General features: G+C 40.2%; 1 protein-coding gene across 1 annotated transcript in view; it reads right to left on the bottom strand.

Annotated features, from left to right (window-relative positions):
• The window catches only part of LOC130211863 (phospholipid-transporting ATPase ABCA1-like), a 132937-nt gene that overhangs the window by 19642 nt on the left and 90043 nt on the right, over positions 1-23252 (bottom strand). Inside the window, exons 36-45 of the mRNA XM_056442884.1 lie at positions 20336-20513; positions 19217-19332; positions 17932-18076; positions 12681-12804; positions 11616-11745; positions 11123-11243; positions 4962-5024; positions 3607-3713; positions 1805-1946; positions 724-858 (exon numbers count right to left, since the gene is read on the bottom strand). Of these exons, the coding sequence (XP_056298859.1) occupies positions 724-858; positions 1805-1946; positions 3607-3713; positions 4962-5024; positions 11123-11243; positions 11616-11745; positions 12681-12804; positions 17932-18076; positions 19217-19332; positions 20336-20513 (1261 nt within the window). The remainder of the gene's footprint in view (positions 1-723; positions 859-1804; positions 1947-3606; positions 3714-4961; positions 5025-11122; positions 11244-11615; positions 11746-12680; positions 12805-17931; positions 18077-19216; positions 19333-20335; positions 20514-23252) is intronic.

Below are 23252 nucleotides of genomic sequence, written 5' to 3'. Positions count from 1 at the left end.
TTTCCAGGCAGAAAATCAGACAACAATAATTACAATAATGTGGCTTTTTTGCAAGATATCTGTGGGCTGTAAATTATGTTAAAATATATTCATGTAACGCAATATGTCGAGATTATTGGACCATGTGAAGTGGTGGGTGGGACATGGGATAACAAGTAGAAATTGCTAAATCCTACACGGACATAACTTCCGAATGCACATTAAAGATACCTAATTAAAGGCATGTGATGCAGTGCATTCCGAGTCACGCCTTCATTAATCTTCCATCAGCGAGAAAATGCTTTTGCCCTCAGTTGTAAGTCCTGATGAATAGGAATTTAATATGTGTAAATACTGTTCTGTGTGCTCTGCGTTTTTTAATTGCTTCTCTCTTGAAAAAAATAATTAAAAGAGGACCAGTGAGTGACCGCTGAAAAATACATCCTTTACATCCACAAGGGATGTATTTTTAAAGAGTTTCCAGATAAATCAAAAACTTTTATTTTGCTACTCATTTCTGACAGCGTAAATTATCCCAAATTCCTGTTCTCCATCATGTTCTGACTGTGTCGAGTCTTTGTGTGCTTATTAAAAGAGAAGCAGAACTGATCTGCTCTAATCCAAACATCTGCACCGCATCAATATTGATTTTACAGTATTACACTCTTAAGTCTCAAGAAAACAGCATCTCATATCGATCACATTTCCCCCATGTACAACACATAAAATAAGTACATATCTCACCAGGAAAATCACTTGCGGACAACCAATCAGGGCTATCGCTGTCGAAAGTTTGCGTTTGTTCCCACCGCTGTAGGTTCCTGCCGACTTGCTGGAATATTTGACCAGCCCCAATTTCTGGATGCCCCACTCGGCCACCTGTCGAAAAGATAAATCAAAGTGACCAAAGCTATTATGGTGTCAGGAAGAGTGTTCACATAAACACAAGTTCTTTGAGGGATGATATTTTGACTTTAGCTTTCTGGTTTTCAAGGACAAGGCATGACAGCTGGCATCACTTCAGGACCTTAATCACAGGTCATTAAGGAACTATTCTCTTTTCTTGGCGAACATCTGCAATAAGCAACATTGGCACAATATCATGTTAAGGTGTCACAATAAAATTCAGGCTGCGGCACCAGCATTTGACTTCTAGTACATTTCTTGATTATACTTGTTGACATTTCTGTTTACTGATAATACAAATGTTACTTCTCGAGGGCTCAATCTGGATTGGGAATTGTCACCAAAATAAGCACATCGCTATGGGCCACATTCAAATGAAGAGTTATTCTAGCAGCGAAATAATTTTATCCATTTTGCAGTGCAGCTACGAGATCAAAGCGCTGGCGCCCGGGTCTGAGGCCTATGGTCGCCCCCAGACTATTTCTCTTTTGATCTTCTTGTTGTATGTAGAAGAGGGCGATGGAAAAGGAGGGCATAGGGCCGGCCACACCACTGGGCATGGTAAATAATGTAGAGCCATAACCCACAGCTGCTGCTTTTCCACCACTGCCCATTTTTCATGATGTATAACTTCTGCCATTGAGGTTTTCTATCACTTCGACGTGTACTTCAGCTTGCCCTGCATGTATTGTAGTTGAAATAATATGTTGGTAAAAATATAACAAAAAACATTGTGGAAGCAAAGTAACACGTCTTAAAGTAGCAGACCTGCTGTGTTCTTTTTTGTTGTTGTTGCAGAATTCGATTTGCTAGTTATTATAAAAGCATAGTGCCTCACAGCAGCAGCCATTAGTCGAACACCGCCTTACTCAGTTTACAATGTACAAGGACAAGATGTATAAAAGGATGTTACGGTTACCATGGTGACCTCTTTTTCTGGTACCCCTCGTAATCTGGCGTAAAGCTCCAGATGCTCTCGTCCAGTCAGCAGTTCATCAAGGGCATCAAACTGGGGACAATAGCCCATGTTCTGGTGCACCTCCCTCATTTCTGTTCGTATGCTGGAGACGAGAATATAATTAGAGATTGGAAAATGGATGTAATTAAGGTTACGTTAAATGTCTTTGCAAGACGGAGTATGATATCACATAAACAACACACAACAGTTAAAAGGAAAGCATGCAGTCATATATGTTGCCGATTTAATTTGAAAGAGGACTGAGATTAAAATTGATTTGCTTGGAGAGATTCCTTAAATTTACACACTATCTTGATAAGATATAATAATGTAAACTAATACAGATCAAAAGAGTAGTTCACTTCACATTCTGTTATCTATCTATCTTATATTATTTTGTATATTTGAGAGAGGATATTTTATGTACTGTATATCCAACTATGAATGCAACGTTAACAGTGCAGATACATATAATTGAATGCAATCTCTCATACTAGAGGTACCAATGTTGTTCCAGCCATACAACGGCTCCTAAACTGTTGGCTAACAGACAAACGTCAATTAAAAAACATCTGTTTCGCTAGAAGCATACCAGCTAAATTTGACTTGAAAAAAAAATAATTTAACGCTTGGAAAGAAAGAGTAGAAGAAAAATAATAATGGTAAATGTTTGGCTGAGAGGCCACTACACACACAGCACCCATTGAAAAAGTGTTAGAAATGTATTAAACACAATCACAACTGAGGTAATCAGTTTGTTTTTCAGGTTCTTTTCTATAACGAGAGACTGCCGATGTTATACGGGCAAGCTTTTGTCTTTAGTCTACAGACAGTAACACACCAGGTGCTGAGGAGATGCTGAATCCGGGTATGAATAACTATTCCTCGTGATAAGAGAGACAGTTGTCAGGAGAGCAAGAACATCCATTAAAAAGATGCTGCTTCTTCTCTTCTGACGATGATTTTCTTCTGACGATAATTTGTCTTGCCGATGCACGAAAGAGTGGACCTACTGCCATCTGTTATATTTGTTACTCTTTTCAGTGGATAGTCCCCCTTAAGTTATCTAGATTTGTCTTTGATCTTCGTTGCCCACATTCATCAACATTAACACTGTTGTGTTAGGCCTTGCGTTATACAGCTCTCTTCCTTTGTTGAACACCAAGTCAATTACCAGATGTCTAAATGAACAAGCATAGCAACCAACCGCAGCTCACCCACGACCATGTTCGGATGTGCAGCCTGAGAGATGCATGTCGAGACAAAGAAACAATTTCTTCCTAAAAATAAAGAAGAGCCAGACTGCCTTCGCTCAAGTCTCATATTGTTGGTGTCAAGGTGTTTTCTTCTTCTTTTTTTTTGCCGAAGATTTCTCATGACTGCTTCTGTACAGCGGAGCCACAAAAAAAAAGCGGCAAGGTGCAGGGTGAAGATGTGAAAAGGAATGAAATATGTGCAAGAGGCAGAAAGAAAGCGAGTTTTCACCATTGCTGAGAATATCGCAGTGAGATGACGTGAGATATTCAAAGTTGAAAAGGCAGAGACGGCAGAATCTATAAAATATATCAAAACTACCGAGAAAAAAAAAACACGAGAGTGTGAGAGAGAAATAGAAAGCGGAGCAATGCAGAACAAGAGAAGCGAGGACACGGTGTGAGCTGTAAAAGAAAAAAACTCCTCCGCTCGATCCCCATGTGAGCAGCCATCTTGGGTGGCTAATTATGATGAGTAACTTGGTTCGCTAGTGGGAGTTAGCGCCTCACCTGTATCCATTTAGGAAGGCCTCTCCACTGGAGACTGGGATGTCTCCCGTCAGCATCTTGAACGTGGTGGTTTTCCCAGCCCCGTTGATTCCCAGCAAGCCGAAACACTGACGGAGACAACGAGGAGGCTTCACACAGCGTGTTGTGGATACAGACAGCAGACAATGGTGCCGGATGACATTTCAAATACTCTGCATGCAGATGAGTTTTCTTTCGAATAAACACGATCCATTAACACCTTTAATGAAGTTTATCTACAGAATAATTGAACCGACAATATATAGAGTATGCACGACTGGCTCGGTGTTTGGCAAAAACAACAAATTGACGTCCCGATTTCTGTACATAAACAAAACAACAGACACTAAATCAACATAGCAGGCACACAGGAATTAATACTGTAGAAAAAAACATCTCTCTCTCTCTTTATCTCTCTGATGCTGCTGATTTTTACCTCTCTCTGGAGGGCAGGAAGTCGTCTTTACGCAGCCCTGTGGTCATGCGACCCGCCTTAGGTGCTCTGTCTCCGGCATAAATATTTGATTCCTGTCATTCATTGATCCCTGCTTGTTTGTGCCCTGTGCCTGTGAATGCATAGTTGAGGACTAAGCTTGATGTAAATAATGCATGGAAATGCAGTGTGTGATCAGTCGAGCCCTGTGAATCACAATATTCCACTGGCATTTACATTGGGCTTTGAGTAAACAGTAGCCGGGAGGATTGATGCCACCGGAAAGCCCATCGAGCACGACTGCCTGTCAGCATCTGAGATTATGTTTAAATGAAGCTTCCAGCGGTACAGTGTGTGTGTGTGTGTGTGTGATACCCTAAGTGTGCGTGTATGGGTACAACTGCTATTTGGCAGTGCTCTGAACTAAACCGCACTGGGTCCTCATTCCTTCGCTTGACAGACTGCGTTGCTCTGGCAATGCTCTTCTACTAGCCTGCTTGTGTGCATTTTTAGCACACACATGCTTGGCAGTAATACAATGGCAGAAAACAAGCCCGATAAGGAGATTAGTGTTTCTCCGAACGCCTTCTCTGAGCAGCATTTGGAAGATATTTCGATTCGACTAAAGAAGGAGCCAAACAACAATTTAAATCTTCAAGAAAGAACTGAAAAAATGCAAATGAAAGCACAGACATAATAAATCTGCGTATTGCTTCCTGCTCTTGTGTGTCAATATTTTGTAAACATTATCATTAATATACAATTTTACTCGAATATGTATACTTTTGTCAATTTGTATCCAAATGTTATATTCACGGGCAACAGCAAATGAAGAACACAGACAAAATCAAACCGAATCTCGGCTTGAAGAGGTGCATGTGTGATTCGGCAGCATTTGGCTCACCTCTGCGGCAGGTACTCCCACACATAGCCCGTCCACAGCAGGGGTGCTCTTCCGAGAGTATACCTGCAGAGAGCCGACAATAAAATGAATCAACCAGCGAGCCAGAGAAAGGGAAGGCAGGGGGAAGGAATGGGTGGGGAGCAGACAGTGAGGAAGACAACAGAGGGGATAGCCAAACGAAATATGGAGCGATAGCCCAGAGCAGCAGGGAAGAGAGATGGAAGGAGCAGGTGGGAAAAGCAGAAGAGAGAGAGAGAGACGGAGAAAGTGGAGGAAAATAAATGATCAAGAAAGGATAATTTGCCACATTTAGAGCCATCCAGATGGGAAAGATAGTAAAAAGTTAGACACTTCCACAAGGGAGGAGAAGAGGAGGACCTAGACCAGGGGTGGGCAAACTTTTTGACCTGCGGGCCACATTCAGTTCTAAAATGTGACAGAGGGGCCGGGCCAGGAGCATTTGGACACGCAATGTAATTTATTAAACCTGGAGATTGCGTCTGTTTTTTATACATTTCAATTTAAGGTGCAAAGTTAAAGTAATCAACATTTACTGGAAAGAGATCAATGCTCACTTTCAACATTCAAAACAAATTATTACCCAACGAAATACTCAAGCTCAATAATTTCTAATTGTTTTAAACCCCGCAAAATAATGGACGGATTGTCCTGAGAGATAGACTGTATTAAATATCCTGCCTGCAGCAGAAACTAGAAAGGGGTCTTTAAATTGAGTGCGATGCTTGGCGTCATCTGGTCAGCATGTGTATGAACCCCGTCACAAACAAACCGACAGCGCTTTACTCGAGAAAATATGACCCTAAAGCTGACAATTGAAGTTCGATTTTTAAAAATTATTCATATCTCTTCTGAAAACACACCTTTACTCATGTGGACAAACTGTTTTGGTGTTTGAAATTGGTTTACCAAAGGTCATAGGTTCACAAAAGCAGTGAAATATCTGAATACAATGCTAGATACATGTAATTGCACCTGTCCATCCTGGAGAGGGATCCTCCTCTGTTGTTCCTGATCCGATGTGAGGTCAAAGGTCAAAGGTCAGGGATGTCTATATGCACAGAATGTAAAGCACTTGGAGACAATTTTGTAATTTGTGAAATTGGGCTCTACAAATAAACTGAATTGAATAAATGAGGAAAACCAAATTTTTTATTAACGTTTTTTTAGTAAAAATGACACATTCACCAAAATGATAAAGATGGGACTGAGAAATGACTTCATATTGCAGATAAAGTTGCATGGGGTGTGTGCAAATAAAAAATGACCATTACATTTTTTTTTTTTATAAATATGTATTGTACATAAAAAAATAAAAATTCTACATTATATAACTATTGACAGACTATTTACAATATGGCTTCACTATAATAACATCATGTCATCGTGTCATGCTGGTGGTCCTCCGGGGCACGAGACCTCTCTGCTGGCCGGGCAGGTGGAGCTGCAGGCTGCGCTGCAGGCGCTGGTGAATCCTCTCTGTAAAATACAAGACTAGTCAGCACCGCGCACAAGTTACGGACACCGGGACGGACACCGTGACACGTAACGTTTAGTAAAGACTCTTACCCGGTCCAAGTGGCTCTCATCTGGCTGCGTGTTCCTCCTCTGGCTCTGCAGCTGCTCCAGGCTCCGCGCTGCTCGGCAAAATCACTGCGGCTGTTTCTAAATGAGTCTCACCTGTGTGGTGGGCGGGTCCCTTGTGATTTCCTGAGTGTTCATTGGTTGTTTTTTTCGCAAAATGTTGACAGACAAACGGATTGACAAATCATGGTGAAGGGTTTTGTGTGACGAGTTCTTTCCGCGCCAACGCACACCGGAAGTAAACAAAGTCGCGATTTGGACAAGTTCGGCGGGCCGGATTAAAAAGCCTAACGGGCCGGATGTGGCCCGCGGGCCGTAGTTTGCCCATGTCTGACCTAGACATTAGTATTTGTGACCGCATGACAGTATTCATGAGGAAATCTGTCTCCACTTTGAGTACCACTTCAGCAGCCTCAATAACCTTCAGCACACTCACAAGTCTCCCAATATCCTATGTATGGACACTGCAGCTGCATTTCGTGCTGTCAATATACAGAGATGACTTTGGTGAAAAATCATGTTGTCCTTAATCTGAAAAAGTACTTTATGAAATCTATTGGAAAAATTGTCAAATGGACAAAGTCTACAGCCAAACCATGGACAGTGTAAGGACGTGATGTTAAACTTAAACAGGCACCTGTTGCTGCTGGAAATGCCTGTGATAAGAGCGTAACACTGAAAGAAAAACAAACAGTCACAGGCAGTGAAGCCAAAACTATGAGCTCAATGAAGCACACTGCACCCTTTATCTGTATGAACATCTGGAAAATAAACCAATATATTTAACATATTGTTGTTAAGATTGTAATGTAAAGACAACATGAGCATATTAGCATGCTCTGTTTGCATTAGTGAAAACAAAAGAGGCGGATGGGACTTTTAAGTTTGTCTGTTATGAACTGTTAATGAACTGAATCGTGAATATGTACGGTGTATTCCATAGTTATCCAATTGATATTAACAAAACGGAAGGACGGTTCGGTGGATGGACAACGCCATCCCTAAAACTCCAAACATTGTGAAAGGAAAACTAGAAAAGAAAAAGCCACATCGGATGCAGAGTCCCATCTCTTAGGGGGAAAAGAACAGAACCTCTCTCATTCTGATTGTTCGTCAGCATCCCGCTACGACCATTTAGAGGCCCTGGAAACCACAGGGGGATTGATGTTGTACCACATCCTTCAATGCTGCATCCACATCCTCCCCCGCTGACCAGCCTCATTCATGCATATTTGCATTCTAGTCTGCATCATCTAAAAGTCCGACCAGAAGAGGTAAAGTAACTCCCACTTGAAGCGGCCAGGATTCTTCTTTTTTTGGGTGTATTTATATCAAGCCTAAGAGAAATTCAGCAGTCGAACATTCAACACCATTAGATATTAAGTCATGAAGTATTTCTCCACATCCAAGACTACCAGCATGTTAGGGTTTGACAAGTTTTGAAAGCAGCGTTGTCTTACCCCAGCACAAAAAGACAAGACAAGACAAGGCCTTTGTTGTTGTTGCTGACTGACATTCAAGACATTAACAATTCTAAATCAAGGACAGCACTGTGCCTCTTTGGGTTATGAAAAAAGAGTGACGACTGCTGGCTGTTTTTCGATGAGCGCTATGTGTGTTTACAAGCCTGTATGCGAGCGTCACAGGTTTAAACAGCGGCCGATAAAGAGAGAAAGTGACAACGTATGAAGGCTACATTTCCTGTATAGAATCTCCAGACAAAATAGTATCCACCATTAAAGAAAAAGAAAAAAAAACAGCCATCCCAGAGTCATTCAGAATGCTCCCGGGCAAAAATATAAATTTAGAACTGCAACTTAAAACCTGACAAACAATGACATTACATTTATTACACAGCTGGCACATCAACAGCATTAGATACAAGCAGGAGTTGCATAGATCCTCAATTCTCTCAGTGCCATCTGGCAGCTGGACTCAGTACTTATCAACCTGGATTACGCATACTACTTTTTAGTGACAGTTTGCAGTGCTAAAGCCACATCAAAGCAGCATATACATGTATGGAGGAAGGCAATTAAAGGATAATTCCCCTCTGACTCGAGCGCCACAGCAGCTGTCATGATGAGCTGGCTGACGTCTAATCACATGAGATAGTTGGGAGAACGTGATGGCGGCAGGTGCGCAAACCTGAAATATAGATTTAGGCTAGAAAATCACAAGCTTCAAATGCCAAATGCTACAGCTCCGGTAGTAAACCATGACATTGCCAGTGCTCTATTCATAAAGGACCCTCCAAGGCACAGCCCGACCAACAGCACCTGTCACGTTCCATCTTTTATTACTGAAATTAAACTGGATGCCATTTATCACATGTAACTGTACAAAAGTTTATGATGTCATAAATTTTTTATACAAAACAAAGTGATATTTCTGTTTTGACTGGGTTTGTTTTTTTCTCTCCCAAAAATAAGTTTAAATTTTCCCCACTTATTGTTATTTTAACCATTACTTCAAATCATTCATTCGAACCCTTCTTTTCTCGGTGTGAGAAAGTAACCATCGCAAATCAAAGAAAAAGGAAACATAATATTATTAGAAAAATATTATTTCTGAAAATGATGTCATTCAAATACTTACAAGTACACAAAAAAAGACCAGTAGCCAGTCAAAAACCAGGCTGTAAACACTGTTTTTAACAGATCATATCTCTCACTCTGTATATATCGAGAGAGAGATAGAGAGATAGAGAGATAGATATGCCCACAAAGGCAACCTTTATGTCACAATACGAAACACGGCTCATAACAAATATAATAACATGGGCATACTTGAAGTATTCCAAGGTGCACCTCATCACTCTTTAGTCTCCTAAACTCAAACAGCTGTCACAAGGTTCTGTAAAACTTCCCTCTGTCAATTTAGTGAGTGACTGGAAGGTTAAAGCGACAGCACTGGGCCTGGAAAATGCTCACAGACGGACATACTTCCATTACAGTCTCCATCGATTACAGTGCCGACGCTAATGCGGCAGCTAAGTGGAGGCTAGCAGGTGGGGTTTGTTGCAAAATGCTCCAGTTCGGAGCAGCAGGAAAAGGAAGGGGAGGAGCAGGCATCTGACACATGATTGATAGGCTGTCGATCGCTTCAGAGGCATGCTCAGATTAATGACAGGGCTCAGCCTGTGGCGCATGGCCACCGAAGCCATGCGCTCAATGATCAATTTGTTATCTCCATCCCCAATGGATGGAGCACAGCTGTGGTGGGCGTCAATGGGGTCACTGCAGGAACTGCACTGCTGTTTTGTGTGACGACGGGCCACTGGGTCTCATCTCCGGAAAATATTTAAACAAATGAAAGAGTGTGTGAACAATGGCTGCCTGTCAACAGCAGACAAGCAAAATTCAACCTAGTTCCTAACATGGTGCCACCATTTTAAGCTGAATGTAGAGTAGAGATTTGAGCATTTTTAAAAGTTTGCAGAACATGAACAAGTTTTTGCTGCGAAAGGATCATTGCACCTCGCGAAATGATTCATCAGACATTACCCATCCAACTGATTTACCCAGCGCTTGTTAGGTAATTGCCCCAGGGAGTGTGGAGCACGTCTGTGTCCGTGAGCAATGAGTGAAAGATTAAGTATAGTTAGACTGTGAAGACCGAGGGAGTCGAGGAGCGAAGAAGGGTGGGGAGAAGCAAGAGGCTGTTAGATCGTCCAGCTGTCGGCAGTGGAGCTGCAAAGCAGGCTGCTGCAGTGACACTTCCTGCTGCCATGCCGCCCACAGCGAGGAAACATCTGCCGATGGATGAAGCGTTAATCTCAGCTGTGTTAAGGCATGCACCATCGCGGCATGCTCGACTTCACCTGCCGCAATGTGGGATGGCCGAAAGCTGTATGGCAGTGCAGACCTTTACACCCTTAGAAAGGCAATCTTAGGTTAGTTCTGAAGCCCACTCACGATGTTGAGGAAATGTCCACAGCTGCACGGTGGCAATCTGTCTTTCTCATTTGGCTTGCAAACTGAATTATGCAGGTGCAAGGATAAAACCTCCTCCCACCCACATGCACAGATAAAGTGGATTACGGGCTTTTAAACGGTGTTAATTACAGTGGGAAAACACACACTGTGTGGTTTGTTTTGCTTCTTTCTTAATTTCTTCATTCTTCGTAGTGAAAAGCAAAGTAGCATACTGCACTGGTGAGTATTTGTTGTGAAGAAGAATAGTTAGAACAAGTCAAATTAAAACAATAGATTAATAATTAAAAATTAATACAAAGGATGTACTTGCATAGGTTGGCAGTTTAATGTTCTGGTACGAAAAATTCACATAGGGCAAAATGAGGTCTTGGATGTATAGAAGTCAAAGGACAGGAGTTTACGATACTGATGGCCAGAGGGAATACACTTTCTGAGGATCTCTGTGTTAGACTTAAATATATATATTAAAAAAAAAATGAAATCAAAAAATGTAAAGACAAATCAAAATAAAGCAATCGATGAAAAAAAACATTCAATAAATGACTGAATAACAAAGTTGGAAATTCGCACTACAATCAGTCTAATACTTTAGCAATAACTCAAATATGCACGACACATTACCTTGGTGAGGTCGTAGACCCTCAGAAGGTCTTCCTGGGCCTTGCCTTCATACATGCGTTTGCGTTCCTGAGCAACATCAATATCCTCTTCCTCTGGAGATGAGGATTTTCCTGAAATCAGTCTGGCAGAAAAAAGTCAGAAATTAATTCAAATTAATTATGACAAATGATCTAGGTCAAAGTGTAAGCTCAATGAAACAAACAGGTATTAGCTTCCATTGCAACCTCGCTATTGAAATAACTAAACACACAAAAAGGAAACAAAATCGTAGTCCTTTCCAAATGGATTCACAGTGTGTTTTATATGAAATCACAATGAAGTATATAACTAATTAAAATGGGAGAGAACAGGGTTATGTTTTATCTGACGTAACCAGATGGAAATGTACTGAAAAAATGAAGAACATGTCAGAAATATGAGTGTAAGGAACTTTCTTTGGCCAGTTTTGGACTAAATCTATTCTTAAATAACAGATGTTGTCAGCTTCTTTTACCTTGGTTTGCAGAAAAACTTATACTGGATGAGGATTGTGGTGGCAAACATGACAACTCCCTGGATGGACATCGCACAAAGGTTCTTTCCCACCATGTCCCAGCTGAGTGGGTCTTGGAAACGGTCTTCCCCTGAAAAGTTTTTTTTTTTTAAAGTAAAAAACTGAAGAAATATGGTGGTAAACAAAGCCAAAACACACTGGAAATGGGAAGTAATGAAATGCTGTATTGCTCGGTGTCAATTCATGTTAATATTCAGCCCTTATCTACAAGCTCAGAGTATGACTAAGCAGAAATGTCTTTAAAAAAAGGAATAATCAAATGTGCGTTTTCTTTCATGGACAGCCAAATATGTCTTTGTCAAAAGTTAGGAGGAGAGTAGGAATTTGTCAGCACTTTGAAGTGTTTTTGAGACGTATTCATTGCTGAAAGCCAGCAGTTTAAAATACCACTTAGCCTTAAAAAATAAAATGTAAAAACTGCTGTCACGTATGCCATGTGCTGAAATCAATGATATCCAGTTCTTTTCATGTTGAGGCCCTTTTTGCTTTTTTGGTCCAATTAACACTCAAGTAAACCGGTGACAGCCATCCACTCTGATCATTTTAAATTCTTCTCTCTGTCTTTCCTCCCTCTCTCAGATTCCACAACCCTTGAGCCCGAGGGGGCAGAGTAAGTAGACAAGTAAAACGAAAGTGTTTGCAGTCTCATTCTCTGGTAAATAGCAGTTCTCCACACTAGTCCGTTGAGCTTGTGATTGCTTTCCCATCCTGTTCTCCGCCACCGTCTCAAATGATTCCTCAAGCCACTATTTCCTGCTCCATCTCTCTACAGATAAGACTCCTCTTCCTCTTTCATGTGCCTCTTTGCCTCTTGATGGCCTCCTCAACCCTGCCTGTGCCTCTACAAACCCGGTCCCTGTGTCTGCTGTGTGAATAGAACAAATGTAGGGTGGAATAGAGCTCTGCAGGAGGTTTGTGGATCTGTGATACATCTCAAATAGTTACGCTACCAACATGCTGATGATGAAGACCAGTGATGCTGTCATGGCGGCGGTGGCTTCTTACCAAAATTGCTGAAGAGGGTGGCCATCGCCTGGTTCTTGGCCATGTCAATAAGTCCTCTGCCCAGACAGAAATGTGGGAATATGAGCAGCACATTTTTCACGATGTCATTGATGCGGGAGACCTTCTGTGGAGGAAAAAGCACAACATCACACAAACAAGATAAGAATGAATGGCAAGTAAACACTTTGAATATTTAAGCCCCGACTGTGAATCAGCAGGGCCGGTGGCGCGAGAGGTTTGGAGGATAGTGCTTATTGCCCGGACAGGAGCGCAGATCATTAACAAACATCCTGCACGCTGCGAGCCACTGTGCTGCGAGGTTCTAAATGGGTCCGCCGAGGAAGCACAGAGCATCCAAGTTCATCTACCTTCTTGATGTTGGGATTCAGCAAACATTAGGGAACATACTGTGTGATCTGTGAGGTAGCACACGGACAGAATGTGTTAACACAAATTGATGAAGTTGTGCTCAGGTAAGCAGATGTTCATCCTTAAAATCCTCACAAAGGGTAGAAGGAGCACCCTGAGACCAGAAAGACACAGCTGGCAAAAGACCCAAACTGTGAAAACACCGACATAAACTCTGTGTCTGCCTCTGTTCTTTATTCTGATAGTGTATGCAAGAACAAAGAGATAGATACACACAACCACAAAGCATACGGTTTCACTGTTTCACAAGGCATACATAAAATGCTCGTCTTATCTTGACAGGGCATTTCCCAGCTACAACTTGTCTTTGTCTTAAACATTGTTTCGTCCTTTACTCACTTCCCTCCTTCCTGAGGCTGCAATTCAAAAGGCCAGAGTAAAGCACAGAGGAAATAATTAATTTAATGAACACACAATAAAATGGGCTGTAACAAACTGGCTCAAATAAGGAGGAAGTACAGTAAGGCAGGGAGGAAGTAAGGTATGAGAGAGGGAAGACTAAATATGACTACCTTTGGCACGTTCAAAAGCACAAAAGCAACTTCATGCATTATGCATGGTATACCGCTTCATTGCAGCATTGTCTTCAAAGCTCTTGCGTCCATGGAGGAAACACATGAATTCATCATTTCTGGTGGCTGTGCATTTTGTTTAGGCTGTGTGCAAGATTTCCAGAAGACGGCAATTGTTTTTCGCAAGATATATTCATGGGTGTACCTGCTCTGTGATTTATGAGTTTCACTTAGTAAGATTTCAATTGGCGATGAGTGCATGAAGCCCGTCGGCCTAAAGACAATTTCTAGAATAAAACGTATTTTGTACCGAATAGTAACTTTATTGGATCTCTGTCTTTTGGTTGAATATTTCAACATTTTGGGAGGTATGATTATTTGCTTTCTTGCAAAGAGTGATTGAGATGTTGACAGTGAATATCGGAGACAGCAGGTTAGCTTTGCTTAGCAAAAGGACTGCCAACAGGGGGGGGGTTGAGAACTAGCCTGGCTCTGTCCAAAGGTAATACAATCCATCAACCAGCACGTCTTAAGTTCCCTACTTATCATATTATATCTTGTGGTAGTAACTTTCAGGAGTTTCCACAGGTTGCCTGGCAACTGGTCCCTGCCAAGAAACAGGCAGGTCGTGAAATGGCTAATTGTCATTTTTGTGAATCGCCTGTGGGTGGATTTTGTCACCCTTGGAGAGAGCCAGGTAAGGTCTTGATGCTACTTCATATGTCCATAGTTATATATTATACACCAGGCAGACATAAGAGGGTCTTGATCTTCTCATCTAACTCTTCATAAAACATCTTACAATGACTTCCGTGTCAAAAAGAAAAAAAGGAATCAAACCTGAACAGATACATTGATCATGGTGTCAAATCAAACCTTCAGATGTCCGCCAATGTCTTCACAATAATGCATCACTGCTTTTGTCTTAGTTAAACCGTTTCCTTCAAGACGAAAGGGTACAAACAAATGCAATTGCCATTCATAGCGAGTAAAATAAGGCTCGTTCAAAAAATGTCATCACAAGTATTCCTAACGGTCAGAACAAGAGACCAGATTGTGATGGGATCACACAAGCTGCAAAGCCAAATCGGACCTGCCGTACTTCCAAGCACCTTTGCTTGGACCACACCCATGCATCTTCAAAGTCGGCTTTCATTTTGATCCTAACTACACACCGGAACAGTTTAGTGTCTGCATCAAACACAATATCTGACAGATAAATGAACACATGTCAAACGTATGACGACTCACACAAAGACTCACAAGGTGAAACAAATAACAGCCACACTCTGCCTCGACTGGCAATATGTTTCAGATAATGCCAATAATGCAAAAGGGTGACATATTTTATGTCTAACTATTTTAATAGCTCATACTAATTGGAGTTGAGGTACGTTCAGGCACATTGTCTAACAAATCCAATAAACAGATAACTCTTAAGGGTGTATTTTTAACCAGTTAGTTATGTTGACTTGTATACAGTTGATATGTACTTGTCCTTTTAATATCAGTATTTTCGCCAGATTTATATTTAAACATGGAACTAAAATTATCTTTACATCAGCAGTTCAATTTAAAAGAGGAATGTATAGATTAAAATGCTTTAACACAATCTTTCCCTAAGATTTGCAAACATTTAATGGCAAATATATTTATATCCCTATATATAAATGTTCAAATTCACACACGTCTTGGGATTTGTTGAAGACACCTCTGTTCTAAACATTCCGTTATACTGAGATAAAGAAAGTTGAATAAACCAACAGCTACGACCTTAGCTGAATGCGGCACATCTGTCTGGCTGATGAATGCGAAGAAAACCAGAGCTAATTTGAGATGATGAGTACATGAAGTAATACATCTTCATTCACTGGGTGTTCATCAAGAAGATCTGAGAGGCTCTTGGTTGGGGATGATGAAATGCCAGACAATCTTTATTCCTACTTTTTGTCCTGTATGCCGATGAATCATTTTCAAATAGTTTTAAAGGTGGTACAGTCGGCGAGGAATACGTCTGACCCATATCGCTACATGTGCTTATTCCCACAGCACGGCTTCATTCATAATGCTGGACATTACAAGGAGAGCAGACTGACACAATATACAGCTTGAATAATCTAGTTGGATATTTTCTGCAGACGATATTCATGTTTTTCAAAGCTATAGTGCTATCAACCACCAAGTTCAAGAATGTATGTACATCTAGCTAATGTATTACTTTTCTTGTGAGACTATACTTTGTGTTTTTAAAATGGGGTGGAGATTTAACTACACTTTGTCAGCAGCATTGCTTCTGTAATGCTATATAAAAGGACCCATAATAATGCCTATTTTAAACACCCTGCTGATAAAGGATAATGGACACCACACAATTACATGACATGAGGTTGATAGTACCTGCTCCTATCTTTATGTGTGTCCAGGAACTCTATCTGTGCCTATTGTTATCTATGAGTGGCACGTGGTGGAAGTATTGACTGCTTCAAGCCCACAAGGCAGGCTGGGATTGATGCAATCCACAGGGATATGGACAGTCCTGAGGGGCAAAAAATCTCCCATTGGTCTCGAGACAAAATTGGGGCATCGAATCTGTAACACTGCAGCTCTTCTTCCTCTCTTGGAAAAATAGTGCTATGCCCAAAAGGGATCTAGATTCACCCTGTGCTTGAGAACAGAGAACAGATTGAGGCCTGTGGCTTCGTTTTTGAGTGACATTGTTTAACTAATGCCACCGCTGAGGAGTCTGAAAATGATCAGACAAAGCAAAACAGTAGAAATCGCAAGAGGGGAAGACTTGGTTGATCCGTCAGATGTAGGATCTGTCCTTTCTGCCAAACTTGGGCACGCTGTCATACTGTGAAATTTTCTCGTGAAGAGTCTTTTCCCGAAAGAGATTCACGCTGAACATGGACACTTGGAGAGTTGTAGCATTTGTTGATTGATGTTGACCCATCAGGCTCTCTTATCGCCAGTGAAATCAAGTCAGATTAGCAGAATTACCACAGACCTCTGTCCCCGTCAAACACTTTCCCTTACGCCTTGGACAAGAGAAGAGCACAATAAATATATCCCTTCACACTGCCGGTGGGCAACATAACCTCCATTAAATTATTACCAATGGCACCCTATATGAGTAATATGCTCCTCTAAAGTCTTATCAATAAATAAAGTGGATGCAGAGACAACAAAATGGAAAAAATGACAGACAATGACAGACAAGACTTGTCAGATGAACAATACAAATTTATAATGGATGTTCGTGATAATGAAATCCCAATGCAAATGAGGCCGACTCGTTAGGAGCCATAGACGAGTGGCGCTGGAGGAAACATCAAGTTAGAGGCAGGCTTGTCGGAGGGGACAGTGTGCAGAGGCAAAGTCTTCCAGACAACATTATGCTCAGTCTGAAGTGTGGGATCGGAGCTGTGGGAGACGTTCCGATGAAGCATCAGATGGATAAGCAGCTTGTCAGAGAGCGAAGCGACTTTGTGTTTAGTGACAAGCAATGACGGATCAGCACCAGGCTAAATATAAAAAGTGGGAAAAAAAAGATCCTGAAGTAGCTAATGTCTGCTAATCACGCAAATAACAATTAAGTCTCCAAATCGAATTAGTCGCATTTAGTTCAGAGACCAAAATAAAAAGACAGAGAGTGAAGAGGATCATTTTCTAAATCATAACAACCTGTGAGGCACACTGAGGGCTCTGGCTGTGACACAAATTGTAGAATCAGAATAGACTAATTTCACCGTTTATATATATAAATATATATTCAAAATCTCTTGTAAAAAAAAAAGACTGACAGTCAACATCTTTGTTTCTCACTCTCTTTCTCTTCCTAAGCTCTCCATTACTTATGCAGGTCTTTTTTGGTGTCTTTGTCTTTTGATTCCCCTGAGACCGAAGCAGCTTGCAGTTAAAATGAATACTTGCTGAAAGATGGATGAGGAAAGTTCTCCAAAGACCAATTCTCACCAACGATTAAACATTAAAGAGAATAGGGAGAATAACTCCTTTGAAAAATCCTTGAGAGGATAAAAGAAAGAAATTAAAAGTTATAGCAGGTGGGGTACAAACTTCACCCACATGTGTGTGGAACCGGCACAGTATTTATCTATGATTCAAGTGTCAATTAGCCATCCACTGCTATAGCCCCTAAATATATTGCTAATACAACTATGGGAGCCTGGGTGTCTGTGCCTGCTGTTTCACAGGAAGTGTGGCTTCCACCATGTTAAAATGGTGCACATATTGTCCATTCCAGTGTACGTATATGTGCGTATGCGTGCTTGTGTGTGGCAGCTACTCACGTCATCATCAAAGAGCTCCAAAACAAAGGTTGCGATGCTGCCGTTAATACCGATGAAGAGGTTGATGCATGTCAACACCACGTAGGCTGTGCTGGGCACGCTGAAGAAGAAGGAGGCGGGGTACATCATGGGGGTGATGGCCCACCTAAAGAAAACAAGACGCTGTCACATAAACAGACAGAGAGGGCCAACAAGGATCCTCTGACAGGATTTAGTAATACTACTGTATAGAAAAATTAAAAATTCTAATATTTTTACAAAACATAACCCGAGGTGACAACAGTGGCCAATGCCATGTTAGCAGGATTTATAATTCATAAACGCAGATTACCAGGTGAATTGTACAGTTTCATGGCCTCACCAACTAGCCTCTTCTGGTCATTTGCATGTTCAGCAAGTGACTCATAAAACACTGCTGATCAATAAAAACCACCCACACCTGGCCTGCAGTAGTTCAATATCAATATTAGATGTAGTAGAAGTGAGGATCTGCTGTAAGGAATCCCTAAAGTAGTTAAACAACAGCTCAATATTTCAAATACCATTTTATGAATGAATTTAGTGTGATCATGGGTGTGTAGGCTGGAATACAAAATCGAATTGACCACAGAACCGTACCTGTTTAATAATGTTTTATCTCTCCGCTGGCAGAATGTAAAGGTCAGTCTCCAAATCCCTTTGCTACTTTTTAGACATCATGCGACCCATTACCGTATGATTCATGATGTGGCTTGTCATGTTGGGTGCTCTACATCTAACACCTTGTTAACATTGATTTTCATTAGTTTTCACTCCAACATACAATGACGCAATAACCACCACATGACACCATACCTACTTTGTATCAATCAGCTTTAATGAATGTTGCATATTTTTCCTGCTATATAACATAGAAGCAGTTACCCCTACAGCTCATGAGAGCTGCTCAATATCTCCAAAGTCTAGATGAAATACTTCGACAATTTAATTTCCCTAATGCCTCTTAAAGAATGATCATTTCTTCCCATCTGCATTTTATTATTTAATTAAATATAGAAAGTGTAGTGTCACATTAACTTATATAAAGTGCTCAAATTCGTGGATGCATAGTACATTATACAGTATCTAATATTGTTGAAGAGTGTGGAAAAGAGGAATCTAGTAAGGAACCATACGTGATCCAAATGTCCAAAAAAGGGAAAACCCAACCACCAAAACTGTAACCGAATAATTGGAACCAACTCATTAGCTGACTGAAAGGAAATTTAAGGTGGTATTGAAAGTATTGAGTTTATAATTGACTTACCCATACAAAATAAGCAGCAGAACCAAAGCAGGCAGGTTAGCAAGTGAAACGTAGGCTTCTTGTTGGAAGCAGAGGAAGATCACGATCACAATCAAGCATGGGATGATGTAGTTACACTGCCGGAAACAAGTGACAAGTGACAGCATAATAAACATGTCCATTCATTAACATTATTCCCTCATTTATTTTCCACACAGAAAGGACATGTAATTATTAAGTAATATCATTAGCACGAAAATATATACCCCTTTAATTTTCAAATTAATGACCTGAATAATAGACCCATCCAATTATCTTCTTTAAAAGCAAGTGTCACCAATGATTTTGAAATTCTTTTCAACTAAGAGACTTATATTAATTAAATATTCAAAGAAGGCTCAAACAAGAGCTCGTAATTGTAGGTGTAATATTCCAATAGCTGCGGAGCTCTTTAAAAACAAATGTACTGTTTTCCACAGGTAGCGGAGTAAACTATGCAGTATAGATCAAATAAATAGAATGTTTCAAGTTATAAAAATACATATTTATTTACAATTCAGAGGTTTAAAACCTGGAGTCCCTGTAATATCACCCTATGATAGAGTGTGTATATTAAAACAGATAGCTTCAGACTAAACTCTTTAGACTGGCTCTTCGGTGCATTTGTTTTCCACTCACACAACATGTATGCACCATAATGATGAGCGTCCTGGTGCCTTGCTTTACCAAAGGTACCTGATAAAATGTTTACTCCTATTATGCCTCAGGGAAACAGTCAGTACTCCTGTTGAGTGTAACCAGCGGGGGCAGCCAGCATCAATAATTACGCCTCAGTCAATAACTGTTGCTCAGAGGAAGCTTTTTCCCAGAAGCCACCGGTGTCAAAGCTACATTATCAATTACAGTGAATGGGTATTTGTTGTTGTTTTTCTTTAAATGGATACACATCTGCTGGATAGCACAGTAGAAAGTAACAAAAAAGGGTAAATTGAGTTTGTATGAGTTGCATTATCATGCATATCTTGTAGTTTTGACCCTAATGTAATGAAACATGTAACACAATGTCAATGCCAAAGGTTGCACCTCAAGTTATGTTCAATTAAAAGGTGATAAAGCAGCCTGAAAAAAGCGGATACTTACCATGTCCCAGGCAAAATTGGCCAACCAATAGATAGTTGGGTTTACTCCACTGACAAATTGCAGATGTTTGGCTTTGTTCACCCTCTCTTGGATGAGGAAGAGGACAAAGCTGGCAGGGATGAAGGACATGGCAAAGATAACGCAGATGGACACCATCACGTCAGTAGAGGTTGTGGCCCTGTGATTGAATGGAGAACAGCAAACAGGAAGTTGAGTGGAGAGCTTTTAGTGTGCACAGGACAGACAATAAAACACCAAAATAGAAGCAGAGATGTCAAATTTAAACTCGTAACAAAAGGTTTTATTTCTATGAAGACTCTGACGTACAGGATGTGTTTTGGCCCCTAAAATATCCTTTTTGATGTGAACAAACAAGGTAATGAATATGGGAATTATTTAATTCACAGCACAGTTGATTTGGTTGATTATATTGTTTACACACACTAGTAAGTCGTTACATCAGGCTACTCTCAAGTTCATTTTAAATATCTTTAGTAATTACAGGATCTAACTCAACTGAAATCATATTTAAATGGTCTCATGCTTTCAATCCAAGTGATACAAACTATTGTGTTAATTGTAATAACACCTTTCAAAAACCACTGTTACATAGTTATTTACAATATAAATAAAACACATGAAAAAACGAACTAAGTTAACTAAAATCAGCAGCTATAAGTAAACACATAGAGATGGTACTAGTTATTTAACCCTCCTGTATCCCATTCAATGTTTAATGTCAGTGTTCTTTCGGGTCAATTTGACCCCAGGCTGTTTTTCACTGTGTCAAACATATAAGAAATATCAACTTTTTTATATATTTAAAGAGCTATTTAGGTAGTCAACAAACAAACATAAAGTACCTCACACTTAAACTTGGGAAACAATATTAATTCTAATAATTTTCTGGAGGTAGGGACATGTTATCTGAGAGATATCTCTAAGGGCTTTGTACATAATCAATAATATCTTGATATTAATTAGCCAGTGGTAGCCAGTGTGATGAAGCAAGGATTGCAGATTAATGTGTTCATGTTTCCTAGACGTCAAAATCCTCGCAGCAGAGTTTTAGATGAGCTGATGCCAGAGTGCAAGTAATTGCAGTAATCTAATCTACTAATTATGAAGGCATGGATAATGGTTTCTATGCCTTCTTAACTATAATTTTTTTAGCGCAGACTGGTTCACTTTGTTTTCAATCACAGTGCTGCATTAATTATCAGTATATCCCAAAGCACTAACTAACATAACTCTTTTTGCAAAAAGAACAAAAATGCTGGTGTAGCTGAGAACAATAGAAAATGTTACCATACTGTGTTCATGACAAAGTGACAATAAGCAATAAATTCAACTTTTAATCATATCTCAGAGAATGTAGGAGCAGATTATTTAAGTCTTCAACAGTCTCCTTCTTTTATGTTTGGAACAAATTGTCCCTTTTACCTCCAAGACGTTGACCTTCATTTCACTGTTTCTTCATTTATGTCGTCCTAGCTTTGAGAATGTTCTCCATGGGGTCTGCTCAATTAGCATTGGATAACACTGGGGTGTATTCTTTAAACCCCCACCGTCATCCTCACCTTTGGCCCGCCATAATCTCTTCGTCAATTTCCTGCTGTGTAATTAACATATTAAATAAGTTACACTGTTTGGCACCATGGCTGTATTTATCATCGGCAACGAGATACAATGAAAACATATAAATATAAAAAAGATCTACCGCAGTGGGTGGCGGTCCACATTTCAACAGGTTTCAAAAAGCCATGTGCTATATGGGTTGTTTGGTAATGAGGGGCACAACGCTGTGAATGATCTTACCCTAAATGCTTGAAGCTGGCTAATTGATGTGAAGAAGAGGACAAGCAATCTGCTAATTAACTAATAATGGGAGAGCAAGAAAGATGAGCAGCGGGACTGCAGCTTTACAGGATCTATTGCGTTCCTTTAGGTTTTTTTAATGACAAGGGCTGCAGGGCTCATCTTCAATGTTAAAGTGTAGGGGGGCTGAAAGCATGAGCTAATTATCAAATCTCAAGCTCTTGGCACAACATTCGGGTTGTCATTTGTATTATATAGTATTTTGTGGATAACAGAGAGATCCATCTACATTTAGATAGAAGCATATTATAATTAATTTGGATCCTCAACCATATAGGTTTTTTTAAATGAGATATTTTTTGCAGATAGCATGCGGGAATCAGAAACAATATTAATTTGTGTGTAACCAAATTACACATCAAATTCAACCGGAGCGGAGGAGCAGAAGTTTTTGTCAGTTGCCAAATTGATATTCCCAAGCAATTAAGAAGTGATATATACATACTGTGTATCTCCATAATGAAATGGTGCCAAAGCCTGACATTTCTTAAAATTATAGAGAATTGCACCAATGCAGATGAAGCACAGAGACCTAAGCAAGTATCTATATGACGACATTAGGTAGGTGTTAAATTGAAATATAAAATCATTTAAAAAACTGATTTTCCCTCAAAGTTAATCCTTATTTTTTGCCAGAGTGTGAACAGAAGCTTCGCTTTGTTCTTTACCTTCATAAAAGATTAAAATGTTGGAGACTTTCTTCAAAGGGATCTTTTTTTTTACAGATAAAGCTACTGCTAACAATGAGATAAAACAAAACGCAAACCTTAAAAAGGGTAACTCTGAAAACAACAGTTCTTTATGGTTCTATCTTTTCTCACATTACACATTGTCATTTCATCCACTGAAGTGGAGCTTAAAGCATCTCAATTACGTCGTGATCAAGTCATCTGCTCAGGAAGTCTCTGCCCCTTTCCCCACTCTCGTCTGCAACCTGTACACTCATTCAACAGTGAAGTAGTGTACAAGCCTATCTGGAAATCATAGTGCATAGATTGTAATCGTCACACTCAAGAGAGAGAGAGAGAGAGAGAAAGAG

Source organism: Pseudoliparis swirei, chromosome 21 (assembly GCF_029220125.1).
Source record: "Pseudoliparis swirei isolate HS2019 ecotype Mariana Trench chromosome 21, NWPU_hadal_v1, whole genome shotgun sequence".
In the NCBI taxonomy this organism is placed as follows: Eukaryota; Metazoa; Chordata; class Actinopteri; order Perciformes; family Liparidae; genus Pseudoliparis; species Pseudoliparis swirei.
The sequence above is the reverse complement of the archived record's forward strand: the minus strand, read 5'-3'. Positions and strand labels throughout refer to the sequence as shown.